The sequence below is a fragment of the Oppia nitens genome, unplaced genomic scaffold (genome assembly GCF_028296485.1).
Source record: "Oppia nitens isolate AA-2021 unplaced genomic scaffold, nextdenovo-longstitch-racon4-pilon3 scaffold8_pilon_pilon_pilon, whole genome shotgun sequence".
Lineage (NCBI taxonomy): Eukaryota > Metazoa > Arthropoda > Arachnida > Sarcoptiformes > Oppiidae > Oppia > Oppia nitens.
In genome coordinates this window covers 1,959,162-1,977,222 of record NW_026533252.1, presented here as the reverse complement: position 1 = coordinate 1,977,222, position 18,061 = coordinate 1,959,162, and the positions used below count along the sequence as shown (strand labels likewise).

At 26.0% G+C, this 18,061-nt stretch overlaps 6 protein-coding genes across 8 annotated transcripts; 2 read left to right on the top strand and 4 right to left on the bottom strand.

Annotated features, from left to right (window-relative positions):
* Window positions 1–666: 666 nt before the first annotated feature.
* Window positions 667–2,303, bottom strand: LOC128964145 (uncharacterized). Its single transcript, XM_054310705.1, has 2 exons — window positions 1,921–2,303; window positions 667–879 (listed from the first exon to the last, which is right to left on the bottom strand). Exons 1-2 carry the CDS (start codon window positions 2,245–2,247, stop codon window positions 667–669), a joined length of 540 nt encoding a protein of 179 aa, XP_054166680.1. The 5' UTR covers window positions 2,248–2,303.
* Window positions 2,304–4,431: 2,128 nt separating this feature from the next.
* Window positions 4,432–5,751, bottom strand: LOC128964240 (uncharacterized). 3 transcript variants are annotated; one of them, XM_054310806.1, is made up of 2 exons: window positions 5,189–5,751; window positions 4,432–4,916 (listed from the first exon to the last, which is right to left on the bottom strand). In XM_054310806.1, exon 2 carries the CDS (start codon window positions 4,896–4,898, stop codon window positions 4,536–4,538), a length of 363 nt encoding a protein of 120 aa, XP_054166781.1. In that variant the 5' UTR covers window positions 4,899–4,916; window positions 5,189–5,751; the 3' UTR covers window positions 4,432–4,535. The 3 variants fall into 3 exon arrangements, with proteins under 3 accessions (XP_054166781.1, XP_054166782.1, XP_054166783.1); XM_054310807.1 differs by having other exon boundaries at window positions 5,390–5,751; XM_054310808.1 differs by lacking the exon at window positions 5,189–5,751 and adding an exon at window positions 5,028–5,163.
* A 1,818-nt stretch (window positions 5,752–7,569) lies between these two features.
* LOC128964223 (cytochrome P450 3A14-like) lies at window positions 7,570–9,546 on the bottom strand. The gene is made up of 4 exons (XM_054310785.1): window positions 9,431–9,546; window positions 9,221–9,370; window positions 8,428–9,107; window positions 7,570–8,358 (listed from the first exon to the last, which is right to left on the bottom strand). The coding sequence occupies exons 1-4, from the start codon at window positions 9,508–9,510 to the stop codon at window positions 7,661–7,663; spliced, it is 1,608 nt and encodes a 535-aa protein (XP_054166760.1). The 5' UTR covers window positions 9,511–9,546; the 3' UTR covers window positions 7,570–7,660.
* Window positions 9,547–10,585: 1,039 nt separating this feature from the next.
* Window positions 10,586–13,265, top strand: LOC128964222 (solute carrier organic anion transporter family member 74D-like). Its single transcript, XM_054310784.1, has 8 exons — window positions 10,586–11,149; window positions 11,237–11,407; window positions 11,489–11,700; window positions 11,906–12,246; window positions 12,306–12,456; window positions 12,541–12,701; window positions 12,798–12,862; window positions 12,925–13,265. Exons 1-8 carry the CDS (start codon window positions 10,600–10,602, stop codon window positions 13,218–13,220), a joined length of 1,947 nt encoding a protein of 648 aa, XP_054166759.1. The 5' UTR covers window positions 10,586–10,599; the 3' UTR covers window positions 13,221–13,265.
* A 419-nt stretch (window positions 13,266–13,684) lies between these two features.
* Window positions 13,685–15,348, top strand: LOC128964144 (lysosomal acid phosphatase-like). Its single transcript, XM_054310704.1, has 3 exons — window positions 13,685–13,710; window positions 13,872–15,092; window positions 15,258–15,348. Exons 1-3 carry the CDS (start codon window positions 13,685–13,687, stop codon window positions 15,346–15,348), a joined length of 1,338 nt encoding a protein of 445 aa, XP_054166679.1.
* A 325-nt stretch (window positions 15,349–15,673) lies between these two features.
* LOC128964227 (acid phosphatase type 7-like) lies at window positions 15,674–18,061 on the bottom strand. Its single transcript, XM_054310791.1, has 12 exons — window positions 17,908–18,061; window positions 17,730–17,776; window positions 17,434–17,625; window positions 17,174–17,356; window positions 17,071–17,096; window positions 16,957–17,008; window positions 16,784–16,850; window positions 16,408–16,708; window positions 16,219–16,341; window positions 16,068–16,142; window positions 15,862–15,999; window positions 15,674–15,772 (listed from the first exon to the last, which is right to left on the bottom strand). Exons 1-12 carry the CDS (start codon window positions 18,042–18,044, stop codon window positions 15,686–15,688), a joined length of 1,428 nt encoding a protein of 475 aa, XP_054166766.1. The 5' UTR covers window positions 18,045–18,061; the 3' UTR covers window positions 15,674–15,685.

Here is an 18,061-nt window from a genome sequence, read left to right as displayed (position 1 = left end):
ACTATAAAATTAAATAATAAGAGATTTGTATATTACTATTGACCGATTTTTCAATGCTAAATTAATACACTAATTAAAAAATATATACAGTAAACATATTTATAATACAGTATATTATACTGTATATCAACTTTTAGTTTAAACTTGTTTTACAATTTTAAGATTATAATTATATTATTATATTAATATTATAGATGTTTGAATCACCTGCACTCTGATGTTAATCTACAACTATTTGAGTGCCATATTAAGTAAATAATTTGATTTTATTATATAAGGTTATTTCAAACATGATTAATATTGATCACTATTATTAATAATAGTAGTAAACACATATACAAAATTTATTTATTAAAATATTTTTTTGATTAAATTAATAAATTTTAAAATTTAATTTGCGCTCTCATGATATATTTTTTAAATTTAAGTTTAATAAAAAAATATTGATTAAAATTAAGATATGTTTTAAAATATTAGATTAGAATTGCAGTGTTTTTTAGCTTAAATATTTGTTTTTTATTTACAAATTTATCTAAAAAGTTAAAGCGTAAAAAAAGTTGATTTCAATTTATATTATTGTATAATGTTTTTAAATCTAATGTTAAAATTGTGTAAATAGTAACTAATATACAATGAAAAAAATATATATTTAAATTAAACTAAAAATTAAGCGAAAGTGACTTCTTTGTGAGGAACAGTCCTTTTTTGAAGACCCCATCGATTCAATATAATGACAAACATTACGGACAATACAACGGCAATGACTTCTAACACAAGCAGAGAATAGTTTGAAGTGATTTCCGGTAGAGTGAGGCCAATGTCCGGCAATACAATACCGGATACGGCAAACAATAAGATCATTATTGCACTGAATAATACCTATAAATTAATTTATATTTTAATTAAATATTTAATTAATGATATTACACATGAATACTATTATAAAATTATTTGGTACTTAATGATTACTATTTTATTAGATAATTATATTTATTATTATATTAGTAATGATATTGTGAGATAAATAATTTTATTTTTGAAAATTTTTATTAAAAAATATTAATTATTTATGTCATAGAAAATCAACAAAACTAGCGGTGAATGTTATTAACTAAATTAGAGATACAATTAATTTACTATTTAATCAATAATAGATAATTTTATTTAATTCGTTCACTTTTTTATGTATTTGTTAGAAATAGTGTCTGAGTTGTAAAATACAACTCAATTGATTAGTTGTTTATATTAATATTTGATTATTTTTACATAAATACATAAAAAATGTATTAAATAGATTATATTAATATAAGTGTATTAATTGATAGCTAATAGTCTATTAATTTTATAGTTATTTTTCATATTCATATTATAAATTAGAATTTATTATTAATGTTATCTATTCTTAAATCTTAGAAATTAATGAAAATAATATTTATATAAATATTGCTATAAATACATTAAATACAAATTCAAGTTATTTAGTATCTAAATACTAATTAAAAGTAATTTTTTAAAATAATAATTATAAACAATTAATTATGAAAAATTATTGTTATATATAAATTAATAACAAATACGAGTATTTAAGAATACAGTGAATAATATGATATAAATATAATTTGATTGTATTATAAATATATTAAAATAATATTAAACTAACAAAAATAAAAATATTTTAAACTACAATCTTTTATATAAATATATAATATCCATATTTGGTTGTATTTTACATAGTTTGTTAGATTTAATTATATTTAATACTGTATATACCTTATAAATTAGCTAATTATTGAAATATTAATATTTTTTGTTATTAATCAATTGTGATAAAAATCATAATCTCAATACATATATTAGTGACAAACAAATAATATGACACATATTTAATAGATATTTTATCTACAACTTAGAGTTTATTACCAAACATGGATTGATCCAAATGGTACCAATAATACCGGCGGTCGAGAAAATTGCGGCCATCATCGTTATGACCACCCAAATGATCAGTGATGTGATGTGGTCTTCCTTATTGTCTGAATTAGTTATACCGAACATATGATGGCCGTACCTATCGTGGGTCAGGTGTGTCTCCCGGTGAACATCGATGTCATCGCCAATGGCATCGATGGTTATCACAAAATAGTAACCACTGATTATCAATAGCAAGGCATAAGCTATTAACTGAAGTATACGGATTAAAGTCAACACAAACCACGCGAAACCACTTTTTGTGTAAGTTTTTGACATAATTTTTATTTGTCTTACAATTTGAAAACTTTATTATACTTTTAGAGATATATATAATAATATTTTATTTATATACACAGTATATGATTTTCACCGAAAAATAATAATTATGGCAAAGAATTTGAGATATTTATTTAATTGATGATAAATATATCACTAATATTTGAAAATAGAATAAAAGATAAATTGATTTCAGAAAAATGTTGCCTTAATTTAAAAGTAAAATATCTTAAGTAGTACTTAACAAATGCCTTAAACTTTTTTTTATATATAAAAAATGTAATGAAAAATAAACAGTTTTGTCGCATATATTTTCTCAATGATATCAATATAATTAATGTTGACTCTTAATAGTGTTAATAATATATATTTATGGGGAACACACCTAAAAATTCTCATCCCTTACCTTTTAAAATAGCTTTTCATACAAAAAAAATCTCATTTTATGTCTCTCCTTCTTTATCCCCACGTTATCCATATGTTTATCAATGGATGCTATAATAAAAGCGAAACAATTCTGTGGGTGTAATAACTTGTTTGTGTCTCTCAATTAGTTATACTGAAACAGTAATATAATAAATGTTGTTTTTATTTTAATATATACTGTATGTACAGTATATACTATGTTATATTTATCTATATAAATTATATATAATGGATGTAACAATTTTTTTGACTTACTATTTAAATGAGTAAAAAATTGTTGCTTTGCATTATTTGTATTAAGTATATAATATATAAATAGCATATTGAGTCATTGTATAAATATAGTGTTGTATAATATATAAGCAATTGTGTTAAGATTTACAATTATCATAATATTTTCAAAATCTATTTATTAAAACATATTCAAGTATAATATATAAAAAAATACTAATTTATTTTATGATTCAAAGATTTAAATATTTATTTTCATATATTATTTATAATCCTATTAAATTCTCAAAATATATACACAATATTTTAATAATATATATATAAATTATTTATTAATTTGTGAGTAATTTACAACTAATAATTTTTATTAAAAATATAATATTATTTGTTTAATTTTCATTTGTATAGTTGTATTAAACGATAATAACAACCCACATATAATCTACTCTCACAAACAAATAGCTGAATAAAGTCCTTTAAAATTGTTGATCTCTTCAACAAAATTTTCAATTTCCAAATTTGGTGAACTCATTGGAAAATTTTTTGATATATTGTTTGGGTGTTTCATATATGAAATATAAAATTATAAAACAATTTCTCTCTCTCTCTCTCTCTCTCTCTCTCTCTCTCTCTCTCTCTCTCTAACATATCATATGCTTTTTATTATTATAATTGCATATTTTGGTGAATTATGGATTAAATTAAATTCAGTTTAACACAATTGTATAGTATATTATAGTTTAAAATATGCTATAATTGTTTAATATTTGTTTTTAAATATTTTTTGTTAATTATTTACGCTATTTTGTGTGAAAAATTAAATTAGCATGCTTAAATATTTTGCGCTTTAAAACAATATTAAATATGATTATGAACATTATTTAATATTTAATTGTTTATATAATACTATATTTTAAACAGTCTATCAATAAATGATAGTAATATACATGTATTATTCAAATATAATAAAAAAATTGTTTATTTATATAATATTTTTTGTGTATTTTATTGCTTTTTTAGATTATTTGATTAAAATGTCAAACTATTATTAAATTTGTTTATATTGGTATTAATGAGAATATATGAAACATTGTTTAAATTAATATTTTTTAATATAACTATCGTGATGTATTTTAATTTATTTTAGATAATTATAATAATGAAAACAAAAATTTTAATATCCATAGAAATGTGTAAAATAAAGAAATAATTTGTTGGTAACACATATTTTAAGGCATTTAAATAATTACTCGTTGCTAATGTATTAAACAAAAAATATATAAACACATAAAATAAAAATAAAAATGTTTTGTTTTTTAACATAAAATTATATTAAATTTACTGGCTTAATATAAAACTTATTAATTTAGTAAATACTTTATTTGGTACACCAAATAATTATATAACAAATAAGTGAATTAATAATTATAATACAATTATGTAATATATATTAGTATATGGGATATTAAATATCAATTATATAAAATATTAATAATAATAACATATTAATATATGAGTAAAAATATCTAAGTTTATATAATAAATAGTGTAATTAATAATTGATTATATAAACTGAAAAATATGATTAATAAAGTGTTTCTATTAATATATGTAAGTGTATATCAAATTACTTATGAGGTATGTCCCTGTTTAATGAGAAAGGCGAACACATAGGCCAGTATGGCTGAACCGATCCACGGTATGGCAAACCAGGTCTCGGTGTGCAATACAAAGCCCAATATGATGAGCACAGTCTGTGCGATGGCAAAGATAAGGGTGAACAGGAAGTGCTCCTTATAGGCGCCCATCAGTCCCAGTATGGCGTTGGCCGATATCAGGGCCGTAGTGATAGCCGTATTGATGTTGTCTTTACGATTGTATTGGTTTTTATTGATGGCCATCAATGCCTGTACAAAGTAGACGATCATCAGTACCAACACAATGATGAGGAAAACCATTAAAACTATTCTGACGATTGAGAAGGCGTTCGCCATTTTTTACTTCTTCTTCTTCTGTAATGAAGAAATAAAAAAAAACAATTCAGAAAAACTTATTAATAAAAAATTTTGTCTTTTTCTGTACGATTAATATAATTTATTTATTTAAAAAGCACTCGTATTTACTCTCTATTGAGTCACAAAAATCTTAGTTAAAATAAGTGATGCTTTTTTTGTTTGTTTTTTTATCCCAAATATTTTTTTTGATTTGGTTTTTTAAAAATACTTAAAACTCAATCAACTGATTATACGAAAAATGCTTTTTAACACAACACACAAACACTTACACTCAGACAAAATAGCTGTAAGTTTTTATGAGTGAAATATTTTTTAAAAATAACAAAAAGTTTGACTGACTTTTTTTAAAACTTAAATTCACTGATCAGTCTCTGTTATGGTAGAAGTCTATCACATCTAATACATGCAATGTTTGTTGTTTTTACAGCGAAAAAAAACTTAAAGCGAAAAAATAAATAAAAATAAATAACTTTTGTATTTATGGCCCGTTTTTGTCGTTGGATTTCATTGACTTAATGACACAATCTTTAAGAGTATATATATATATATGTATATAAAGATGAGCTTATTTTAGACCAACTAAATGAATGCTCAATTAGTTGTCGCTTCACTCGTTGTAAAGTCACTAACGAGATGTTAGGATAGAGACTGAGTTTTATGTATGCAATATAGCGGACAGGGAGTGCACTGTAAGCTTATCTATATATATATGTATGAGATTTATATATAAAAAAGCTATTTTCATTCAGCAAATTATGGACTCTAAAGGAAAGGCATATGAGATAATTAATAACACACAAAACAACACTAGTTTACAGTATAGTATAGCTCACAATTGGATAAAATAATTTTCAAATGCCTTTAATATAATAATATGAGATGCTTTAAACAATTTTATTATTATTATATATTATGATATAAAACTAACATTACTTGTTTTGCAACTAATGCACGCTTTTCTGGCATTAATGGCATACAAATGTTGTATAATTTATGAAATCATAAAAAGACAATAATGTTATGTATGTGTTTGGCAAACAATATTTAAAATATAAAAATATACTCATTTTCAACATAATCTCTCTCTCTCTCTCTCTCTCTCTCTCTCTCTCTCTCTCTCACTCACTCACTCACTCACTCACTCACTCACTCACTCACTCACTCACTCACTCACTCATTAACTCACATGCAAAATCTAACCATAATTGGGAATTCAATTGAATATTACTATTGGTATTGTATAATAATAATATAAATTTTTTAAATATCAAAAAATATTTTAACAATACTATTATATTAATTCTATTGTTTATTCATTGTTAGCAATATATAAAGTCAATCATATTTTTTGGTGATATTGTATATCAATGTAAAAATTCTTATAACCTTAACATTCAATATATTCATAAAAAATAATTGGTAGTTGTTTTTAACTGTTTTTTTTTGTTTTGTTAGTTAGCTGTTAACTCATTAAATATCTTAATTAATTATTTATTAGTCAATCTATCTATCCATCTATTTATCTCTATAACAGCTTTAAACAAACATTATTTTATTTCTATTACTTAATATAACTTTCATTTTATTAGCTTTTATTATTTATTTGTCCTTAAAATAAATATAAAAATTTAAGTATATATCTTATTTTTATAGATTGTTTTTGTATTAAGTAATTTACTAATAAAAATATTTCAATTAAAATTGTTTTAATGATATAATAAACATTAAAAATTTTGATGACATGATTTTTATCTCATATATAACTTGTTGTAAAATAATTACGAATTTTTCAAAAATATATTGCAAAATATTTTTTGTGAATTATTTGTGCACTTTTTTGTTTTTCCTAAAAAAATATGTAACAATTCCTAATAAATTTAATCAAAATATAAATTTTATTTTTATTTTATTTATAATAAAAATATATAACTTTTTATTTATTTTAAAAACATACATTTATGTTAGCTAATGTCACATAAATATTAATTTAACATTATATCATATACTGTAAATTGATTTTATGATAAAAATGTTTTTATCAGCTTATCAAATAACAATTTTATAAAAATAAATAATTTTTGTCAATTTTACAAATATTTATGAAATTATAATTTAAATCAATGAGTCTTAAACAACGATAGCGTTGATGCTATTAATTACAATTATCTGATCAACCAAACAGTGAAATTAAAAGTGATCAATGAAAAAGTTATAGATAATATTATAATAAATAACATTGCAATTAATTATTTTTTTTAATTAATTGTAGATTTAGCTAGATGATTTTAATTAATAGCAATTTTTAATATATTTTAAAAAGTTGACTGAAACTATCTGGTCAAATATATCAATAAAATTGAATTGTGAATTATGATTAATTCTAATGTTATTTACAATAATTTTATCTATACTCTTATTATTGGTCACTTTTAATTTAATAATCAATTTATATTTAATAGATATAATTTTAATGTAACTGAAAATAAAATAAAAATAAAATACATTAAAAGTCAGATTAAAGTTATAATTAATTTATAATTATTATGAAATTATAAATATTTATGATTATTTATATTGCATAATATAACGTTAAACTTGATGTTATTCATGAATAATGAATATAATTATTATATTATATAAATTTAATAATATTTAAAAAATTGTACTGTAATTGTATTGTTTTAAAAATTCTATAAAATATAGTCACTATAATACATATAAAATAGATTAATGATAACTATTTAGGAAATGTTTCTCATTTCAATGCCGACTACCACTTGTTTTGCGGCACACAATCGGGTAACAGGTTTGAACTCAAGCGGAACAGCCGTTTGCGGTGACTTAAAAAATCTGAATCGCCTAATAATATGTGCCAGTCCTAACTTAGCCTCCATTAAAGCAAATCTCATACCAATACAATTACGAGGACCGGCACCAAAGGGTAGGTAAGTGTATGGTATTATTTTATGTCTGTTTTCAGGCATAAATCTATCGGGGTCAAATTGATGGGCATTCGGGTAGAATTCATCGGAATGATGTATGGCATACACCGGTATCTCGACCTCCTGTCCCGCAAACAATTGAATACCAGTGTCGCCCAACTTATAATCGGTTACAACTCTTCTGTCGAGTCTCAGCACTGGTGGATATAAGCGCAACGTTTCCGAAAGTACTGAATCCAAAAACGGCAATTTCGACAGTTTGTCATAACTGATCTCTCCATTGGCATCAACGGCAGTCTCTATCTCTTCATAGAGTCTGTCCTGAACTTTAGGATTGAGTGCCAATTCATACGAACAAAATGTTAGAGTAGTAGCCGTTGTCTCATATCCGGCGACGAAGAATATCCATCCCTGAGCCATGATTTCCAATTCTGTTAAATGTTTATTCACTACACTTCCCGACAACACTTTTCTCTCCACTTCTCTTTCTTCTTCACCTAAATAATGAGAAAAAAATTATTAATTAAATTTAATTTTAAATATAAAATCTATTACTAAGATCTTACCGTCATTGACATGATGTGCTTCATTGACATCATTTTCATCTGGAAGTTGTTGACCAGTATTGTTGTGAGCGTCGACAAGCAGTTGAATAAAATCATTATATTTTTGGTGACTATTTGGTTCATCTTTTCTTTGTTTGACCACATGTTTTGTCAATTGTATGAAAAACTGGTTACTGCTCTCATCACTTGCGGATTTTAAGTCAATTAACTCAAGTATTTGTTTGGGAAGTACTAACAGTCCCAACACTCGCACAAAACTGAAATCAAATATCTTTCTTGCGTTTATCACAAACGCATTATTTGGTTCTTTGTGTGCATTGGTTTTGGTGGCAAAAGCACAGGTGGCGATCACATCCATCGTGAAGTTGCCGTTCATGTCCTTTAGATTAATATCACTCTTATTTATGGCCAAATCATCCAATGTTTTCAAATATTCTTTAAGACATTCCCTAATCATTGGATACATTTTCTTCATTTTTCCCGATGTGAACGTCGGACTAGTTATGGATCGATATCTTTTCCAGTCTTCTCCTTCCGAGAAGAATAAGTTCTTCGACAATACCTCGTGATTGATTCGTCGGGTTTTTCGATCGGGAAACAGATGAAAGTCTTTAACTAATATGGTTTTAATGAGTTCCGGTTTGGCGATTGTCAGCACTGGCTTATCTCTACGATATACACTATAAGTGTATTGAAAAAAAAAGATTTAATATATTTTGAATAATTAATATAATCAAATAAAAATATAGTATAATATATTTAAAATTATAATACAAAATAAATATAAAAATACCCATAAATTTTTCCGTATTTTTTAAACCACTCCAACTCTACCAAAGGCATTGGACTTATAAATGTTTGCAAATCATTGCCCACAATAGGCACTGGTTTCGGGCCTCGTATACCACGTTTGGACCAATAATTATATGGCTTTAATAAATACCTATTAATTAAATAAAATTTATTAAATTATACAAAATTAAATATTTTAATATTGATATACCAATATAATAATGGCAATAATATAACAGTTGTTAATGTGGTCCATGATGTGAACCACGATATTATATCCAGACTATCCATTGTAATTAAATATAAAAATTTTACATAAATGCAATAAATTGTATAAAATATAAAATTGTCCTGGCTTATATACTAAAATATATATTTAAAAATGTACTTGAACTATTGAGTGCATTTTATGAACCAAATGCAAAATAGATTTTTTTCAATAAAATAAGATAAAGTTTAATGAAAATTATTATAATGTATTATTTGATTTTTAAATAATTACTATCAATTAAATTGGATTCATGTATACTGTATATGTGTTTGATTATAAATTTTGTTTATCTTGTTTATACAGTTTACTGTACTTGTTATTCACTATTAGTTTAATTGATTTTTCAATTAAAACTATTAATATTTAGTATTTTAATGATAGTATAATATTTTCCTTTTAAGTACAGTTTTTCTAATAATTACAAATAACTTATTATTTGAGTGCATTTTACTAAATGTGATTTGAAGAAAATTATAGTTTATTTTGTTTAATGTTTTACTTTAAGTACATTTTGATAAAAATAATAATAGCATTTAAATAAACAATTTTAAAAACAGTCTGTTGATAATAAAAATAATTTTATCAAAAAATTGCATATAATTTAGCAAACTTTTTAGTATTAAAAAAATATATAATTAAACATTTAAATTTTATTCTAAAAAATTATTTTAAGTTAAATATTTTAATTAATAAATAATGGTCACTACGGGTTCATCTGTATTGAATACAATATAAAAATTTCAATAAAATATTAATTACAAATTATTTAAAGTGTATATTAAAATGCACAAATAATAAATGTCTTATTTTAAAAATCTATTCATCTTAATTTTTCATAATTTTTGGTTGAATGGTTGAATATTTAATATAATGGTACTGTATATACAGTATTAATAAATAGTATTGTTAGCAAAATATAGCAATGTTTGATTTTGCAATATATCAAATTTCATAATTAATATAAAATTAATATTTAATTAGAAAAAAATTAATTAAAATAAATATATATCTCACTTTAATTTAAATACTGTAAATAAAGTAATAATGTTGATATTAATAATGATAATAATAATATCATATTAATTACCATAATTATGGAAAAGACAAATATGGATCTCATGAGTGATAAAATTAATTTAATAACAAATGAAAACAATATCAAAGAACTTGATCTCTATTTTGAGAGAAAACCTAGTTTTTGGTGTAAATGTCTAAAACGATTGGCCACACCTGAGATATTTTTGATCAACTTTTCGATTGTGTCCATAATTCAGGGATCAATATTTACATATATGATCGGATCGTTGAGTACATTGGAAAAGAGATACTCATTTGACAGCAAAGTTTCCGGTTTTATATTAATTGCCGACCATTTAAGTCAAATAATCCTCAGTCCGCTAGTAGGCTATCTCGGCAACAAATATAACAGACCGCGCATTATGGCCATCGGCCAAATGATTGCAGGGGTCAGTTGTTTTTTGTTTGCCGCTCCTTATTTCATATATGGATCAGTTGAACATCAATTGATATCAAATATTAGACAACTGTCCAACTTTTCCACATACGAGTTATGCCAGACATATCAACTGGACGACGACTGCCATTCAAATACCGTTTGGTCGGCAGTCGTCATCTTTTTGATGGCCAGTTTTCTCAACGGTTCGGTTAATTTAAAGAAAAAAATTTATATCTAATGTTAAAATTTACAGTTTAACCACTTTTTTAATTTATTTTCTTGTTTTAAAGGCATCGGATGTATTGCTTACTACGCGATTGGCATACCCTATATCGATGACAATACCAGTAAAATAAATTCACCAATTTTTCTGAGTGCCTGTTCCGCAGTCAGACTGTTAGGTCCAGCCGTGGGTTTACTACTTTCGGCTCACTTTCTCGAACAAAATGAAAATCCCGATAGTATTGATCAATCAATAAAAATCAATGAAAATTCGTACTAATTTTTAGTAACATTTTTGTTCACTTTCTCTAAAACATTAGTTAAAGTGGACATACCTATGAATGATCCCCGATGGATAGGGTGCTGGTGGATGGGTTTCATTATAATTGGCATATTTTTGGTTATTTTTTCAATACCATTAACCCTTTTTCCGACACAGATGTCCGATAAGGGCAACAAACCCAAGGATCCAAAACAGCTAAAAAGTTTTGAAACAATTAGTACAGTAACTGATATTTGTCTGAAACTTAAGGTAATACTTTTAAATAAATATTTTAGCATTTTATAAATTACTGCATATTATACTGATGAGCAATATTATTTAATATTTTTTATATTGTATACATTTATATTTAAAAATAGATAATAACTATATGTTTTAATAATGTATTTTAAATTTCTAAAAAAGTATTTATTATTATTATTGATTAAAAGTATAAAAATATGTTTTTTTCCAGCGCTTACTAACAAACCCAATATATGTATTTCACGTGTTGGCCATCATATTCAAACTGTTTGGTTATTTAGGTTATTACATATTTAAGCCAAAATACATTGAATCCCAGTTCCGTAAGTCTGCATCGGACGCCAACTTTTGGACAGGTGTTATAGTTATACCAACAATGGTCATTGGGATGATCAGCTCCGGTATCATTATATCGAGATTCAGGCCTCGAGCCCGAACTATAGCACTCTATTTATTCATAGCACAGGCAGTGATAGCCATATCAGTGCTATACTGCCGTACCTTACAGTGTCCACCACTTATATTCCCACAAACACAGCTCATCGATGATAAGTAATATTTTATTTAAAGTAAAGTAAATTATTTTATTGTTTGTTAAAATATTTGGACAGTTACCACATGACCAGCACCTGTAACACTAACTGTCATTGTACTACCAAATCCTTTCAACCGGTTTGTTCATCAAATGGTAAATACAATTATTTTAGTCCCTGTTTTGCCGGCTGTACTGAACAATTGCCATCCGATAAATCCAACAAAAAAGTAAATTATAAATTAATTTATTATTAATATTATTGTTTTTTTTAAAAAAAAAGTTAATTAATTGTTTCTCAATTTTTAAACTAGACATTTGCTAATTGCAAATGTGATCAGTTTGGTTACGGACAAGTAAGCGATGGTTACTGTCCAACTGATTGCAATCAATTTACATCATATGTCACAGTGTTTGCTATCGTCGGTATTATAGCTTCGACCGCAAAAACTAGCGATACATTACTAGCATTAAGGTTAGGGTTTATTTTTTGTGATTAATTTTAAAAAATAACTATTAATTTTTGTTGTATTAATTAATAATGAATTCAAAACAAACAAAAACCCATCAGATGTGTGGATCCTGAAGACAAAAACTTTGCTATTGGACTTAGCGGTGCTTTTGTGGCTATTTTCGGTAATATAATTGAGTTTTATGGTCTAAATAATATTAATAATCGGGTTTTTTGCCGTTCAAAGCATTTATTCCGTATCCTATAGTTTTTGGTGCCATAACAGACAGCGCCTGCAAGATATGGAAACACACGTGCGGTAAAACCGGGAACTGTTGGCTCTATGACATCGAAAAGTTGACCAATCATTTGCATTACACATCATTTGGGTTTATGTTTGTCGGCGTTGTCTGTCATCTGATGGTTGTCTTATATGCCGATCGTATAACTAATATGTTTGAAGAGGACGACAATGAGAACCAGCCGTGCGATTCATCTACCGATGCTCTTATTGAGTATAAAAATGATGATCACATTGAATAGTTTAATCAATTTTGTTGTTATAATAATAAATTTATGTTTTTAGTTAATGGACTTAAATACAGATAACTAATAATTTTGTTTTTTCTCTCTAAATACTGTATTTAAGTATATTATTATACAGTAGTTTTCATATATTTATGAATTTCATAGAAAGCGCTTAAAAATATTTACAATCATTTATTTGCGGATAAAATTGTCTGTTTTTGACTTACAATTATTGTGCAAAAAAAACATACATAAAATCATATAATAATAATAATAATATTGATAATAATTAAAGTATCAATGGAAACTTTTTTTTATTGTATCAAATTGCTCAATTTAATAGTTATATAAAGTAATATAAAATTTTATTTAAACAAATGCCTTTACTTTTTTATATACAATCTTTATTATATATTATATTTTATATAAATTTGAACAACAATTTATAAAACTACTACTGTTTGAAAATGTTATAATCTATGAACTTTGAACAACCGATAGAAAAGTTTGCAAAAAAATGCCTACAAAATGCTTTATATAATTTTTATAGATATTATACAATACTCTATAGTTTATATTGAATTTTAATTATTATAAAAAAATATTAATTAATATGAAATATTTTTATAATATAAAAGTTTTAGTATTAATTATATTAGTTAACAGTTATACTATAGACTGTGTGTCCGACACATTAAAGTTGGTTCAAATAGTTCAACGACATGGAGACAGAACGCCCACCAATTTCTACCCCAACGACCCCTATAAGAACCCCTCCATATGGCCGGACGGTATCGGCGAACTGACCCGAAACGGCAAACAACGTATGTTTGATTTTGGACGGGCTCTGAGAAACAGATATAACGGTTACTTGAATGACAGTCATTCGCCAAGAGATGTATACATTGCTAGTTCCCCATCGAGTAGGTGTCTGGAGAGCGCCCAGTGCTTTATGACCGGTCTTTATCAACCCAAAGACTTCTGGATCTGGAAAAACAATAGCGAAGTGGCCAAGAATTGGCAGCCAATTGCTGTCTATACAGGCGCTGACGGGTTGTTGAGTACATCAGCCGTATGTCCAAAGGCTGACAGATTGTGGACTAATTTTATGCAAACTAAAGAAGTAGTAAATTATGTTAATAATAATAAAGAGTTTATAAAGACATTGGAGACCAAAACTGGTGATAAATATTTGAGTGCAAAGCCGTCAACACTGAGACCACTTGAGTTTTTGTCGACCACTTTAAGAGTGGAAACAGAAAACGGATTAGAATTACCCGATTGGGCCGACAATCAGACACTCACGAAATTACGGGATCTGGAGATTCACGCCTTTTATTTTGATTGGAAAGACCCGCAGATCCAGAGATTAAGAGCCGGTCTTCTGCTAAAAGAAATTACTAAAAATATGTTGAATAGAGCGGATCAAGTCGTCAACGGAACTGTAAACGACAAACTAAAAAAACTGTATATTTATGAGACACATGATGTCATGCAAGTGGTATTCATGCAAGCACTGGGTGTTTATGACTCGCCACATGTCAACCACACGCCACCCAAATACGGCGCTTCTCTAGTCTGGGAATTGCATCAAATTGGCAAAGATTTTGTTGTTAAACTATTATACTTTAATGATATTAAATTCAATGATATGAATCCTGTGTCTGTTGAATTGAATTTAACAAAATGTAATGCAAATAGTGATTGCAATTTAATTAATTTCATCAAATCGGTTGATCCGTTTATACCTATTAATTGGCAACAGGAATGTGAACTCCCCTGTAATTACGATACCGTAACCGTTAGCAGTGGCTCTATGGGCGCCCCTTTCTATACAATGTCAACAATTTGCTTGATTTTGTTGGCCATTGTATTAACAACATTCATGTGATTTCATAAATTTTTTTAAATATTAGATTAGAAAATTACTATTTTATATTTAATCTACTATTTGCAACTTATATTTAATCACAATTTTAGTTTTTTTTAATTCTCAATATAATCGGATCGGTTTTAAACAAATTGTTTTTTTTGTTTCTTTTTAATTTAAAGACTTTATAAACGACAGCAATTGTGGTCACAGTGTTGTTGTTGTGGACTAAGTCTGGATATGCCATACAAGAGAAGATACAATCCTTTATAAATTAGTCGTTATTAGTGACTATTGTTTTTTATAATTATGTGATATTTTAGCAATTATGACAATAAATAATAGTTTTAGATTTTTAAAAATATGTTATTAAAATTTATTGAATCAAAAGTACAATATTTTAAACAATTTTACTCTTATGAAAGTCATATTCTGTATGTACTGTATGAACAAATATACAGTATTATTATAAAGTATAAAATGTAAATTTAATTATATAAGCATTTAATAAAATTTATTATATTATAATAATAACAATTTAATGATTAGATATAACTAAAAAGTATAATAAAAGATTACAAATAAAAAAAACAAAAAATATTTATTATTATTAATTTGTTTTTAAGTTTTTGTTTTTTATGATAAATGATTGATGTTCCTGTTGTACGATCCAATTGGAGTCAATCACTAAATCATTCTACAATTTGCACAATTAAATAGTTAAATCAATGAATAACTGATCCAAGTTTTAGTGATAATTTGATATCTATGACAATGTATACAAACCTTGTCGACATCGATCTGTTCCAAATAAAGATGACTTTCATTGTAAACCGTAAACCGAGTGTAGCCATAGGCTGACGACCGAAATGCTGTCCAAAGAGCGGGTATCGGACTATAGGTTTCGGTTCCCGAATGCATTCCCTATATTTATAGTTAATTATATTTAATTTAATTTAATATCAATCTAAGTGCTTGTATAGTAGCCATACACCAGTTCCCGATATAATATGGACAGTGGCTCTGGGATTGACAAAAGCGTTGGAATACATTGAATTTACGTAAGCCTTTATTAAATTAAATACAGTATAATATCAGAGTATAAACTGATTATCATTATAATAAATAACTTTTATGACCAACCGTTTGATTATATGTGGGATACATGCGCTCATAGTAGTGCATATGACCCCAAAAGGCTAAGTCAACACCATATGCATAGAGAAGATCGTCGATATCAAAGAGACTGCCGACAACATTGCCGTCCTTTAAATGGCAACAAAAATGTTTGTCTCTTTACTGTCAAAAAAATAATTCAATTTTCATTCATACCTTTATAAAAGGAGTCATACCATCAATACATTCCGATTCAGCCGAACAATATAGCGGCCGATGACCGTAGAGTACAATCCATGGATGTCGGGCCCTATTTTCAGGTTTGTTGGCCTCTTTTAAGACATTTGTGAGCCATTTTAACTGTTTCTGCGAGGCCTCTAAATCACTCATTTCTGATTGAAAATAGACTTCAGTGGAAATACCTATAAACAAGATTGGACCCAATGTAAAGGTGTAGTGACTATTGTCATCGGATTGTGGCATTTTGAAACGGGTCTCATAGCTGGTCCCATAGTCACTAGTATATAACACAAAAAAAAACAGATTTGAGGATCAAATTTAAACCATATGATTATATATAAAACTAGCAAACCTGGGACACCTGTTATCGTAACATATATACTCGTGATTGCCGGGTATCACCATATAAGGAACTCTCGCTTTATTTTTGAACATTAAAAATATTGATCAAATTATTTTATAAACATATATAAAATTCAATGTTATTTGCAATAAATATAATTTATTGCAAATATAGTATATTACCTGCAAATGGTTGGACGGCATTCATAAAGGAGTCTCCCATTAAACCGTTAAACTGTAATTAATATATTAAATTAATGTTTTTACCTAGATCAATAATTATATATTTATCATTACGGCATATAAATTGTATCCGATATCACCTATCAAACAAATAAAACAAAGTTTTTATTTCTAAAAATATTAATTTTTAATTATAAATATATAAATATAATTATACCGATATGAATGACGGCATCGTATTTGCCTTTTAATGTATTAACACTGAGACTATTAATAGATCTACCATTGTCATAACCCATATCTCCTACCAGTGCCACAGTTGGCGACCAGTTTTGATCTTCAGGAAACGATATAAACTCATATTGTTTAGACCACGACTTGTGAGAGCCTACACTATAGCCTAAAATTTGAATAAAATTTTTCTTATATCTACATAACTAAACATTTATAATAATTACTGTTCAATTAATAGCATACAATATTTAGATTGTGGCCTTAAATGTTTTAATGTAGTAAAATGTATGTATTGATGAACTCCGTTACTATCTAACAGTTTTCTCTCTCCAGAAGCTATCATATAAGTATCGTTACAATCGTAGCCAAAGTTGACAATAGACTCGTCGGGATCTGATCGGGTACTCCATGCGATCACTAATTCACGGATATTGTCTATAAAATTAATATATTTTTAATAAATAAGTCAAATATTAAGTGTTTTGTAAATGTTATCTGTCTATCAATTACTATAAATATAATAACAATAAGAATCTGACCTCCAATTGCTAAATGTATTTGTTGTGGTCTATAGTCAATAATTGTGCTATAAATAGATATAAATATTATTTAACAATTGTTTTTATAAATTAAAAAATGTATATTATTGTTAATACCAATTATATATAGCAAATTCATATATAAATCTATATATTTTCTAAAAATAAATTAACTTACTCATTTTTGTTTAACGTAAACAAGTAAAACAATGTGAAACAAGTTACGAAAATTACAGTTAAAAGTGATATAATCACAAAATATAATTTATATTTAATATTTGGTCTTTTAATAACCTCATAATAAATTGGATCCATTTTTAATTAGTTTATTA